The sequence below is a fragment of the Mixophyes fleayi genome, chromosome 1 (genome assembly GCF_038048845.1).
Source record: "Mixophyes fleayi isolate aMixFle1 chromosome 1, aMixFle1.hap1, whole genome shotgun sequence".
Lineage (NCBI taxonomy): Eukaryota > Metazoa > Chordata > Amphibia > Anura > Limnodynastidae > Mixophyes > Mixophyes fleayi.
In genome coordinates, this window is record NC_134402.1 from 264,062,467 (window position 1) to 264,076,782 (window position 14,316).

General features: G+C 40.9%; 1 protein-coding gene across 1 annotated transcript in view; it reads right to left on the minus strand.

The window, feature by feature from the left end:
• Window positions 1-9,302: 9,302 nt before the first annotated feature.
• Window positions 9,303-14,316, minus strand: part of TMEM38B (transmembrane protein 38B) — a 40,654-nt gene continuing 35,640 nt past the window's right edge. The window contains exons 5-6 of the mRNA XM_075210350.1: window positions 13,943-14,060; window positions 9,303-10,153 (exon numbers count right to left, since the gene is read on the minus strand). Of these exons, the coding sequence (XP_075066451.1) occupies window positions 9,923-10,153; window positions 13,943-14,060 (349 nt within the window). The 3' untranslated portion in view covers window positions 9,303-9,922. The remainder of the gene's footprint in view (window positions 10,154-13,942; window positions 14,061-14,316) is intronic.

A 14,316-nucleotide genomic window follows, 5' to 3' on the forward strand; every position in this document is an offset into this window, starting at 1 on the left:
GACCAACGGAGAGAAAAATCACGAACCAAGCTCTCTACTGCGTAAACAGTCAAGTTCTTTAAAGAAGGACATTGGGCAATACGGGATGGGTACCAAAAAAAAAATGAAGAAGGGAGTGGAACCACAGAACTCATGCAGATGATTATTGTGAGCAAATTCCACCCACACAAGTAAGTCACTCCATTTATCCTGATTATCAGAAGAGAAATGTTTTAAACTGCGGATTTTGCAAGTCGCCGATATTTGGAAAGAGGAAAAAGGGATGAGAGGGAGATATAACCAACAAGGTGGGTAGTTAAGCGGATGGCTTTTAAGAAAAGATGGGTTTTTAATGCCTGTTTGAAGTTGCTCAGATTGAGGGATGTTCTGATAGAACGAGGGAGATCATATCAACAGAGGAGGGCAGTGCAGGAGAAGTCCCGAAAAGGTGAATGAGAAGAGGTAATCAGAAGGGAGAAGAGGCGACAATTGTGGGCCAATCACAGTGGGTGGGATGGAGTGTGAATAGTGAGGAGGTTGAAGATATAGGGAGCAGTTAAGTTGGCGAAGGCCTTGTATTTGAGTGAGGAGCTTGAAAAGGATTCTGTAGGGGAAGGGGAGCCCTTGAAGGGCTTGTTAGAGGAGGGTATACAGATGTGGAGCGCCGAGAAATGAAGATAAGTCTCGCAGTGGCATTGAGTATAGATCGAAGAGGAGTGAGATGAGAGTGAGTCCAGTAAAGAGATTTTCTCCAGTGGCGTTCCGTGGTACAAGTACATTTTTGGAGGAAGCGGGTAAGTTTGGAGTGCCACGATAGGGGTTTGGAGCTGCGAAGGTGGTCAAAAGAGGCAAAGGTGAAATCATCAAGAGCGTTGGTGAGAGTATGGTTGTAGAGGGAGGCCACCTGGTTGGGGCAGACCAGGCTGGATAGAAGGGAGCGGAGAGATTTGAGAGAAGAGGACAGAATACTTATAAATTTTTACTGATATACATTAAAATGTTTCAATATTAGAGGAAAAGCTTCTTGTCAATATAACAATTGAATAGCGAAATATTTTAAAAGATGAAAAGGTAATGATGATATATTAACAAAAATCACTGTTAAAATGGGTAGTTAAACTCTACCATAGCGCGCCGCTAAATAAGTATATAGAGATATTATAAGCCTCCTAACAAAAATGTGTCCTTAAACACAAACCGTTATTTATTTGCGATATTCAGAACAAGTGATTGTAATGAATGTTAATCCTTTTAGGATTTAAACAAATCTTGTCCAAATAGTGAAAGGCTGTTGTTTTTTCTCAGCTCTCACATACTCTATGGGAATTAGCCTGTATAATTGATCCCTTCCTAGTTCAATGTTCACATGAAATCTCTGTCCTGTGTTTGAATAAAGCTATCCCCATAGTACTCCCTATCTAGGAATTGTCAATATATGTGGCTTCCTATTTTATCAATTAAGCCAGTCAGTAGTAAGGAGGATATGATAATATAAATAATGTTATATAATTCAATTAAACACATTTTAAAAATGAAACACATTTCTTCTCTTTCTTTAATATATATAGCTCAATCATATGTGTGGGTGCACCTGTCCTCTGAGTCTCGCTATAAATATAAGTTGATATAATTAATATATAAATTTGAAAAATGAATGAGTAAAGAGGAGTTGTCTACTCGGTGCGATACATATCTTGTTATAAGATGATAGAATAGCAGGATCAAGAGCATCTGGACTGATGGAGAGGGTGAATGATTTGAGATGGTGATCAGATAGTGGGTAGGGAGAGATGGAGAAGTCAGAAAGACTGCATACTGTAGGTGAAAAAAGACAAAGTCAAGGGAGTGACCAAGTCGGTGGGTAGGGGAAGAGGACCACTGAGAGAGGACAAGGGAGGAAGAGAGGGCAAGCATCTTAATGGAAGCAGGGTCAGTGGGGTTGTGGAAGTCGCCTAGGATGAAGGAGGGGAGGTCAGAGGAGAGGTAGTGGGGAAGCTAGACTGCAAAATTGTCCAGGAATTGGAAAGTGGGACCTGGAGGGTAGTAGATGACAGAGACACAGAGATGGATGGGGTAGAAGAGACAGATAGATGGACTTTAAAAGGAGAAGGAGAGGGAGGGTTCAGGAGGAATGATTCGGAAGGTACAAGTGGGGGAAAGGAGGATGCCCACCGCACCACCTGGACTGTCTGGCGTAGTGGGTGAAAGAGAGACCACCATAGGAGAGAGCACTAGGGAAAGCAGTGTCAAAATTTGAGAGACAAGTTTCAGTAATGACAAGTAGGTTAAGAGAGTTGGATAAGAAGCGGTCGTGGATGGAGAGCAGTTTATTGAAGACGGATCTGGCATTCCAGAGGGCATAGGAGAAAGGGAAAGAGGGAAGAGGGGAGATGTAAATGAGATTGGCAGGATTAGGGGTGTGCTGGGTCTAGGGCATCAAATGGAGCAAGGGGATGGTATGGGTATAGGACGGGAACAGGGAGGCATGGTGGGGGAGAGGAGGAATAATAAGGGAGGCAAATAAAAAGTGAAAATAAAGAGATGGAAGGAAAGTGGAGAGATAGAGGGAAGGTGGCAGAAGGGAATAAAAGAGGAGGCGAGTTAGAATGTGGTGGTAGGTAGGTAGGTAGACAACAGAGTGTGAGGGAGCATGATGAGAGGTTACAAGGAAGACAGAGGAAATATAAGAAGCCAGTTGGCAGTGAGACAGCAAGCAGTGAGCTTGGGAGGAATCAAATAAATTAACAAAAAGGATAATGAAATAAAATTACATAGAATTACATAAAATGAAAATGAGAAAAATAAAAGGTATGGCACAAAAGCATGGAAAACGGTGTAATATGAGATAAAGTGAAATGCAAAAGAGTAAAAAATAAATATATGCCTTAGAAACCAATGCATACAGTAAAAACAGTGTATCAGTAGGTACAGTCCAGATGGAGCATAGAGTATCTTAAGGTGCAGACATGGGTACTATACCAATACAGGGGATAAAAATAGTCCATGGAGAAATGTCTTTATGGTGCAATGAGACCATGAGAAGAATGTAGAGTCCATGGGAGAAAGTTGGATGACCAGGAAAGGGGAGCACTTAAAAGAGACCGTGTCCGGGTGGCATGGGTGGGGGAGTTCCGGGACTTCAGTGAAAAAGGAATTAGAGTCTAGAGACCGGAGACATCAGAGGAGAGGGAGTAGTAGAGGTAGACATCAAAATCTGGCTGGAGGACAACATCTGAAAAGGAGAAATCCAGCGCTCATCCAAGTAGGCAGGCAGAGTGGGATGCAGTAGTGCAAAATGAAGGCCTCTTGTCAATAGGCTGCTTGAAAACCCAGGAAGACGGCTGTAGTGGGGAGGAGAGGCACTCAGAGAATAGAGTGACCAGGGAATAGTGTGCCCTGGGACAGTGAAGAGACAGCAGCAGTGTGGAGAGAAATATCAGTGGAGAGCAGCGGTGGAGAGATGCGGCACCAGAGTACGAGGATTCAAACCGGAAGTAGGCCGCAATGTGGGGAATAAGCGGCACCCAAGTACGGGGATTCAGACTGGAAGTAGGCCGAAAGTATGGACCAGGCAGCAGGAGGACCAAAAGAAACCGCAGGGTAGAAGGAGAGGAGTCCACGAGAGTGACTAGAGCAGGACTAGGAAAACGCTGGAGACTGAGGCTGGCTAGATGGAGGAGAGCCAGACAGGAATCAGTGTAAGCAGCTGGGCCAGAGCCAGGGACTCAAGTAGAAGAACTCGCTGGAGGGACTTGTGGAGAAAATCAACAGCAGGCGCTTGAACTCAGATGGAGGTGTGGTTAGTAGAGGCAAGGCAACAGAGCAGAGCCAGGGCTACTATACAAGAAATCAGAGCCCAGGACTTGGATCCCAGTGGAGAGCTCAAGCGGCATGTCTGTGCAACATGGAAGCACGAAGCAGACATGTCTGCCTAGTCTTGAGTCATGGGCCCAATGAAGCACCTTAGGACAGAATTTGGTCTCTAAAAAAGAACGACTTAGTGGTGGAGGCTTGGGGGAGGTGCTGGCTATTGCTATGATGCTAGTTGGATCCAGAATTAATTTAGGTATGGAAGTAGCTTGGTGGTCCGTGGTGTGAAAAGAGAGACAGAAACCAGCTCTTTGATACTTGGAACCTGTTCAATTGGCAAAGATCAAAGTAAAGCGTGTGAAAAGCCACCTTTCCTGCTGTGGTGAGCCGTTTGAAGGTATATCAAATTCTTATAGTCTGTAAATACGGTGATAGGATAAGCAGCCCTTTCCAGGAGATGTCACTATTTCTCTGGTGCTGTGTTAATTGCTAGTAGTTCCCTATGCCTTATCCTGTAATTGTTCTTGGCAGCTGAAAATTTCTTCAAGAAAAATCCACAGGGGTAGAAATTCCCAAAGGTATCACTTTGAAATAGAACCACACCATTTAAAATTGCGGAGCCATCTACTTCCAGGAAGAATGGTTGGTGATGTCAGGTTGTAAAAGGACTGTCACAGAAGAGAAAGCCTTATTTAAGGCTTGGAAGAGTGAGGTTGCCTCTTGTGGCAAGATCTTGAGAGGCACTCTCTTATGGACAAGTGATAATGTTTACTATAACTGTAGAGAAATCATTGATAAATAGACAGGAAGGAAGAATAGACTGTTGGCAGGGAAAGACTGAAATACTTGATATGACAGATTGATCTGGGAAGTTATGGAATAACTGAATAAAATTCTCTGAACCAAGAGTGACTTGTGCCAACTTCCAATCGAATTAAGAACTAGATTACCATCTACTGCAGTCAGGGATAGGAAATGCTCTAAGGGTTTAGTGGGTAACTGAAGATCCGCTGTCAGTGAGGCACCAATAAAATTAAAGAGCCGAAGTCAATAAAGTCAGAGAGAGGAATGGTACTTATAAAATCGAAAGGAGTGAATTATGATCGGCTTGCGAAAGTCAAAATCTTTTTTTTCTTCAATTAAGGGAGAATGTTTCTTGACGCCTAATACAGCCTTTCTAGTACAGTTTAGGATTTGGTGTTTTGGTGTCTCTTTGGGCAATTCACCTCTACATGACCCACCTCAGCACAGTAGAAGCAAAATTTTTTCTTGAATCTCCTTTCACCCTCTTCTTGCGAAAGATAGAAGCAACCCACAATGCATGGACTCCTCACGGTTACAGAAGGATTGTGGAACCTGGGCGCCATACAAACCAATTGCTGCCAGTTGTGTTCTCTGTCCTGGGTCTGTTCCCTGAAGTGCATGTCAATTCTGATGCATAGGGAGATTAGTTTGTCTAGGCTCGAAGGGAGCTCTCTGGAATCTAGTTTATCAAGCTTTACCACAAGGACGCTACTAAGACCTCATTGTGCCATTCACGTTCAGAAGAGAGTGTGCAGAATTGTACAGCGTATTGACCAACTGTTATGGAGCCCTACTGGAGCTTCAGCAGACTGGAGGTGGACAAAAACTCTGCCGGGCTCATCGAGAATCTTCCTGGAGACCTTGAAGAATGTTGTTAAATTCAGCATTGTTGCACTCACATAGGGGGATGCCCAAACAAATGCTTGGTCAGACAGCAAAAAAATCATATATGCAACCTTAGCTCTTTCAGCATTGAAACTCCCTGGGGAAAGTTCAAACTGGATTGGTTGAGATATTTCCAGCAGTTTTTGTTGCAGATGAAGAAGAGATCAGTACTGGTGGAGTCAGGGAGACCCGAATAGTGTCCATGCTAGTGGCCAATCCTTGCAAGCTTTGAAAGAGCTGGGTCTGATTCGATTCTTGCTGATCCACCCATATCGCCAGATGCTGAAGCAAATCAAAAGTAGATGGTTTTCCAGCAGTATCCATGTTTTTATGGCGAGAGTATTATGTCACAAATTTGCTAGGAAGACTGGATGTGTACCTGTCAGTAGTTATCGCAACTGGACAAAAAGGCACAGAATCAAGCACGCCCCTGTTACGAGCTGCGGCGGTGCCCAGCCGCCGCGACTCACTCACCCGCGTCCCGGCCGTCGCCATGACGACCGGGACGTCATTTCCGGCCATAACCCGGCCGTTGCCGGGGCAACCAGTAGATGCGCTTCAGAGCTGCGTCCCGACAACAGGAGGAGGCCGGGCGCAGCGTTCTACAGCCTGTGGGCTAATTAATATGGGCAGATTATAGGAGGCAATTACAGGCATTAGCCTGCAACTGTGCAGGCCAGGGGCAAGCCCTGATTGGCTGTTAGTGACTGCTTTATTAACCTGCAGGAGTGTGTTCAACCTGTCATTGGTTCAGCTGGGTATTTAAGGCAATGAGGTCTGCTGCCTCATTGCCGGTTATAGCTCCTGGGTTCCAGTCTGCTGACCTGCTTGTTCCAGTTCCTGTATCCTGATATCTATATTTGACTTCCCGTGTATGACCCTTGGCTTTGTATTGGACTTTGCTCGTGTTTCCTGTGACCCTGATCCTTGGCTTGTTTACCCGTTCCGCTACTTTGCCTGTGACCTCTGACCTCAGCTTGTTCATCGATACTGCTACTTGCTGCCGGCCTCTGACCTCTGCGTGGACCTGACTCTTCTTGCCTGGGTTCTCCCCAGCCGGTACACACTTCTCGACCCTCTGTCAGTCTGCAGCCCAGTTTGTCCCCACCATCAGGGGCTCCAGTGAACACCTGACTGGCAGAGTAGACTCCGGGTTGTGTTGTGCTGGCTGGAGGGGTTCCTAACAGCCCCCAGTGTTCACCAGTGACCCCTGCAAGGAGATTTGGGCTTAGCTGTGTGGAATGTGCAGGTCATGGTCCTCAATGCGAATCACTAGCGAGGGTAGCTGGAGTCACAAGTAAAGAGTGGTGGACAAACAAGGTCAGAACTAGAACGGACAGCAAAGTATCAAGAGGAAATCAGAAGAGAAGTCTGGATAGAAAGAGTTCAGAACCGAATGATCCAAACTGAACCAAAACATCAGGTAGAGGGAAGTCAGGAACAGGCAAAAGTCAGAACCAGGGAATCCAAAACAGAACCAAACTGTCAGACACAAAAATAGTCAGAACCAGGATTTCCTAAACTGAACTTAACACTTCACTTGGGTGGATGACAGAAGACCTGTTTAAACTATAGGTAATCTAGCAACAGGTTTCCATAAGGAGCAGTTGGCTTCATCCTGGTTTTTACCATTTTATTAATCCAAGGAAGCCCTATGCGTATCTTCATCAATGACATAATCCAAAGAGAAATAAAGTAGAGTTTGGGGGTGTCTTTATTTTCACAACAATCAATAAAATGTTATGGGTTTTTTTTCTATTACATACATTTGTGGTGTTGTATGTTATAGTGGATCCTGCTTGCCTGGGAATGCGGGTTCTTGTAGTTCCACAAGATCAAGCATGCACTTGCAGTCATGAGCATACTGCAGTTCTGTGCTTGAAGGAACTTTCCCAGTTCCACAGAATGATTTTTCCCATCTTTAAACTATAACCCTACGTTTGTTGTTTCCCTTCATTAGCAGTAACAAGCTCAGGTTATAGTACTGGTGCTGGTTATTCATTGGGGCCAGATATAGCAATGGGTCTGCCCTTTTTATTTATTTATTTTTTACAGGTTGTTGAGAATAGATGACTTTGTTGATGTGCACCAAGAGGCTTCCAAGCAGCCAGTCATGGCAATACATGGAAAACCATAATGCTGAATCAGACAACTCTCATTACATAAGACAAAAAATGTTATTATGGGTATGTCCGCGCTGACTGTTAAAAGCTGCCCACTATTCACTTACATAAAACCATCCTAGTAGCTGCCATTACATGTCGGCAATGCATAACTGAAACTCAAGAAAGGGGCGATACATTAAACATGTGGCACGCAGTGCCAATTTAATTCTAGTTACATAAGCTATTAAAACACATCTTTTGATTGTCTTTTTGGGATTCCTTTTTCAAGTTTATGGATTTTTTTCAAATTGTTTTATTTATCTTATCTTTATCACACACTGAGGTTTCACACAGCCTTAATGTAGTGTCAAAGTGCATCTATAGCGATAATATGCTGTCAATAAATCAACCTGGAGAATAGTATGAATACAATAAATAGGAAAATATATGCATATCTTTAAAAATGACACTAGTCATTAATCTTTAATATTGCATTAACTTTATAGTTTTGTTAATAATCTATTTATGTTTGTTTACTAAGGTCCCACATTCACTCTCCACCCAGTTCTTGTGAGGGGGGGGGGGGGAAATAAAATAAAAATCAAGCCAGTCGCTTCACACCTTATAGAATCTATCAGGACAGTTTCTCTTTTGCTCAAATTTATCAATTATTTTCACAGATCTATTATTAGGAAGGCAGTTGGCATCTACTATAGTCAGATTGTTTTCCTTGCAAAGAATAAACTTTCTTGTAAATAATTATTTTATAATGTGTCCATATTTCACTAAATATACACATTGTAGGGTCAATTTTTAATGTTCGCACCTCCATAAGAGTTTTTTCTGCATTTGATGTATGTTTTGGCCTTGTTCTGGGAGAGCACCCCCTTTTATTTAATATAGGGACAAATAAATATCTGAAATATAGGGAGGTCTAATGATATTCATGTTCCTTGGGTGGATGCTCAAAATACCTTTCTATGAACATGTGAAACTGCCCTAGAACTTTAGAAAAAATGGAAACTCTGATTTATGGAGTCTTGGGTAAGTTCACAGTAAAGGTAATTGTATTTGTATACTGTATTGTGCTATTGTACATGGTTCTGTGATGCCAAACTGTTAAAATAGAAATGCAGAAAACAATTGCACTGTTGCAAAAGCAAGGGCAGTGCTTTTCTTCTTGCATTATGACCACAATATTTCATCGCTTCCTGAAATTAATTTTACAGTTTATGACAAAATGAAGGTTGCTGAACTGCCAGAAGATATAGGTAAAGAATACACAAATTAAATAAACAAATAAAAAAATCTAAAAATACGGTGGCGCACTATGGACTGTTACCTCTGGGGGGAAAAAGAGCAAAAATAAAAACAAAAAAAAACAAAAAAAAAAAAAAAAACACACACTGTTGCCTGTCCTGTAGAAACACTAAACTTGCATGCATACTTCTATCTTTTCATAAATATGTATAATGTAAAGGTTGTTTAAAAGAACTGCAAATTAAGCTACTGAATAAAAATACATAATACTACTACCACTACACGAAACACAAAAAGCATGTCAAACTGGGTGCATTGTGAAAGCTATCACTTTTTTATTCAGGTATTCATTTTTGACAAATGCTGTGAGAAATATAGAAAATTCACATTTTGAAAATTAAACAGTACAACTGCTTACACCATGGTGAGAATAACAATAACTTTTAAATAGTAAAAAAATAAAATTAAAAAGGCAGATTTTTAGGAAATATAGAAAAATTAAGTATTTAAATAAAATTTGAGATAAATATTTATCAAATGTATCCAATTTAAAAAACTAACCATTTGGAAAAGTATTTTGTGCTGAAATCACACTGGTGTCTATAACAAGAATTATTGCATATGAAAGATAATTAAAAACTATTCTAATTATATTTATAAACCCCACACCTCAATAAGGAAACCCATTCAATAAAAAATAAACAGAATAATGACATATGGATTTATTTTTTGCTTAGGACAACTGCTAATGTGCAGTATGCATTTATTCACTGGCTTCTAAGTAGATCAGGCCTTGAACTGTATGACCAGCATAGCATACTGCTCTCAGGGGGGATAATGTGCAAAACTGAAATTGTGCTTTGTGTCTAGTTCAAGTAAACGTTAGGACTATACATGACTACAAGAGAGACATGTGCCAATTCTAAATGTGTATGCTAAAATGTCAAAACACTGCACCTTTGTAAATATTAATAAACCTTATTTTAATTCACATTGACTCCATCTTATGCTGTAACTATGGATGGCAGCAAACAGCTTATAACGAACATTTAGATTATGTAGTGTTATATATCGCTGGTTCATTCACTCTTCTTAGTCTGTCTCTTCCTTGTAGTCTCACTGGGCTCACTGCTGTCTTTAACGTCTTGTTTGGAAACTTTCCCTTTTGTGCCTGGTGACTCTTTATCCCCGGCTGGAACCTTTTGTTTAGTTGCTGTTGGGATTTGCTGCAATCCAAATACATACTGACCAATTACATTTTCAATCGGTTTAAATGGAGAGGCAGAGGACCGTGTTAGCATCATTGTAACCTAAACAGGGAACCAAGAGGTAAGAAAATTAGCATGTCGCCCAGAAGATCTTCACAATTCTCATCATTAGCAAAAGGTAGCTTAATTAAACAAAGCCTATTACAACAAATCCATTACAATATCTTTCAATGAAGATTGTTTGCAATGATCAAGTAGACATCCACACCTTCCAATTTCCTACTATGCAATATTAAAATGTGTTATAAGTTTAGAAGATTTAGCTATAGCCATCTTATAGGTCAGTGTTTCCCAACCCAAGTCCTCATGTACCCCTAACAGTGCAGGTTTTCCAGGTGACCAGTGAAATAATTATACCACCTGTGGATCTTTCAAACTGTGTCAGTCAGTAATGAATACACCTGTGCTCAAGCAAAGTGATATGGAAAACATGCACTGTTAGGGGTACTTGAGGAATAGGGTTGGAAAACACTGTTGTAGGCTAAGAAGATAACATACATAAAAGGTATGCCTCCATAAGAACCCACTGCAGCGAAGGTAATTTTAACTACATTCTATTACAGTTAAAAAAACATTTTAAATAGGTCCTAGAAGTGTCACTTAAAATTACGTTGTTCTTAAAATGGACCAGTCACTTTCCAAACAAAATATATATTTTATTAACCATTTCTCCATTAGGCTATTTACAAATTACAGCTAATTGTAAAAAGTAAACCCTGTCTGCTATGCATCAGTTTTCAAGGTCTATCTGTGGACACCTAAGTCTATACATTTTTCTGCTGATGCCACACCTGTTGCCGAGGATACTTGTGGCGTCAAAGCAGAATGGGCCAGACTGGACATGAGCAAGACCAAGGGCTTCATTTATGAAGCAGCCGATATTCACATTTTCCTCATAAAATGAAGTTCAATACAAAAACATCCACATCTCTTGTTTAGCTCTTTACAAATCTATTGTAAATCTTTTGTCCTGCTGTAGTACAAATGTCAAAGTAGTAATGCAAAAAGACGGCAGCAACTTCATATAATATAGTTGTAACTGTCATAATTTCAGTATTATGCACTGGAGGCATCGATTTCCAATCAGTGAATCAGATGCGGCTAGATAGTGCTGCTGATATTTATGATCATCTCCCTGGCCCTCCAGCATCGACCCAATACTTCTTTCTACTTTAGAATGACCTAATAATAATAATGTCTACATTAGAATGGTCGACCTAATAATATTGTTGATGTCAAGATTGTTGACTTTCCAACCCTGTCTACATTATGGTGTTGACGATATAAATGTTGATCATGTAACTGTTGAACATATGTATCGCACCCTCCAGTGCCATAAACTGCGTTGCAAGCCGGCTCCTGGCTTCCTGTAACAGGTGGTGGGTCAGGTTTTAGTAAGGGGGGTTGTTAAAGATGTTTTTCTACTTTTGAATGCCAATGATTTAAGTGTTCATCAAGGGCAATTACAATGGATATAAACTGTGGCAGAAAAAAAGTCACGACCAAAAGGTAAAAACTGGCAGAATATTGCCTGTGCTTTCCCATTTCCAAGTAAATCCTGATGAAGTCACACTAGGTGCAAGTCCAAATGGCAGCAATGCTCTGTGTGGTGGAACATAGCTTGTCAGCTAAAACTATACAACCAGTGTTTGATTGAATGCCTGTTTAAATAGGCCATGTTGTCTTATAAATAGATTTTGTTTAAAATAATGCAATCACATTTCAGTAGTTTCTTACAGGTAAAGTTCTGCACAGTGCATGCAAAACAGGTACATAGGCCCTTTTCCTCTGCTAGTGACAAGTTAAAATTTCTTGGTCTCCTGCCGAGTCAATATATTGCTATAGGATATTCCTCTGAAAGATAAAGACCACTAAAGTACAGCACCAGATATCATTTCACAAATCACTGTTGTTCTACAAGTGCAGTTCTTTACAGGTGGTGGTGTTTTTTTTACCCAAACTGCTTTCTGACAAGGAAAAGCACTGTATCCTGAATATGCTGACAGGAAAGGAATACAAATATGTGTAAATGTCAGAAGCCCATCTTGTATATTAGCCTTACTATTACCTTAACCCCTCTCATTCTGTGCTTAGCCAGCAGCTTCTGCTTTCCAAATATACGTATAAATAGAAAAGAATAGGAAAGAAAAATGAAGGTTAACCTCAAAATGTCCTTCCCCATGTACAACAGATTCATTTTGAATCCCCTATGGGAGAAATTATATATATATATATATATATATATATATATATATATATATATATATATATATATATATATATATATATATATATATATATACACATACATACATACATACACATACATATACACATACACACACGTACCTTATATGGACAAAAGTATTTGGACACACCTGTTAATTATTGAGTTATTGATTTGAGGTGTTTCAATCAGACCTGTTGTTGGAGGTATATAAAATCAGCAGTCTCCATTTGCAAACATTTGTGATACAAAATGGGTCATTCTCAAGAGCTCAGTGGCTTCAAGCGTGGCACTGTGATAGGATGGGTGGAGTACGAAATAATGATGCCGATTATTCCAACAAGACTTACCCTGACGTCTTCACGCCGAAGGGCTCCTTCCCGACGAGGCTGCATTGATGACTGATGTGCCCACCGACTGCAAGCAATTGCGATGAATGAAGAAGCCGACGCGACTTAATGATGTCACTGGGAACCGCAACGCTGTTATCGGTGCTGTTAAGGGAGTAATGCAAGTATTCGGCCATGGACAATGTAAAAAGCGATATGCTGACTACCACCAGATAGGATGCCACCTTTGCAATAAGACGGTTCGTGAAAGTTCACCCCTGCTGGATATTCCTTGGTCAACTGTAAATTACATTATTAGAAAGTGGAAGCGTTTAGGAACAACAGCAACTCAGCCACGAAGTAGAAGACCACGTAAAATCACAGAGTGAGGCCAACGAATGCTAAGGCACATGGTGCGTACAAGTCGCCAACGCTCTGCTGATTCCGTAGCTGAAGAGTTCCGAACTTCCACTGGCATTAATCTTAGCACAAAAACTGTGCGGCGGGAGCATAATAGAATGGGTTTTCATGGCTGAGCAGCTGCATGCAAGCCTGACTTCACCAAGACCAATGCCAAGTGTCGGATGGCGTGGTGTAAAGCACTCTGACACGGTACTGTGGAGCAGTGGAAACGTGTTCTGGGGAGTGACGAATCACGCTTCTCTGTTTGGCACTCAGATGGGTGAATCTGGGTTTGGCAGATGCCGGGAGAACTTTACCTGTTTGACTGTATTATGCCAACTGTGAAGGTTGGTGGAAGAGGGATAATGGTATGGGTCTGTTTTTCAGGGTTTGGGCTAGGCCCCTTACCTCCAGTGAAAGGCAAACTTAATGCTTCAGCATTCCAAGTCATTTTGGACAATGCTATGCTTCAAACTTTGTGCAACATTTTTTGGGAAGGCTCTTTTCTATTACAACATGAATGTGCCCCAGTGCACAAAGCAAGGACCTCATAAATGCTCTACAGAATGAATGGGCACAAATTCCCAAAGAAACACTCAAACATCTTGTGGAAAGCTGTTATCGCTGCAAAAGGGGGACCAACTCCATATTAAAGTATATGTTTTTAACTACAATGTCATTACAATCCCTGTTGGTGTAATGGTCAAGTGTCTGAATACTTTTGTCCATATAGTGCCCTATGCAGCTTTCAAATATTCTCACGTGATTAATCTCACTTGTCCTACGCAGCAAATGAGTAAGATTCACAATTCATCATTATATGTTGAAATTACGTTCTTTTCAAAAAATCTTTTAACATCAGCACATTATTACCTTTGCAGTTATTATGAAGATGGTGTAGAGAAACATGAGGTTGTATCTTGGAATTGGGAGTAGCTCCAAATGTTGCAACGTGAACAAAACTGCTCCAATTAAACTAATTTTTACAGGGCTGCAAATAAAGCAGAGGAACATATATTACTTATATAAACTGAGATATATGTAACACCTTCATTTTATTTTCACAATTACTAAGAACATTTATTATCTTCTGAAACTACAGATGCATAGCCCGGGTCCCCAATAATGTAGCTCTGTATCATGTACACACAAGCCTACAATGAACCAGGTTAGTGATGTCCAGCCCTGGTTCCAGTGTATCAAGCAAGGAAAGAGCTGAAGCAGCTAGAGTCAGATATCTATAATCA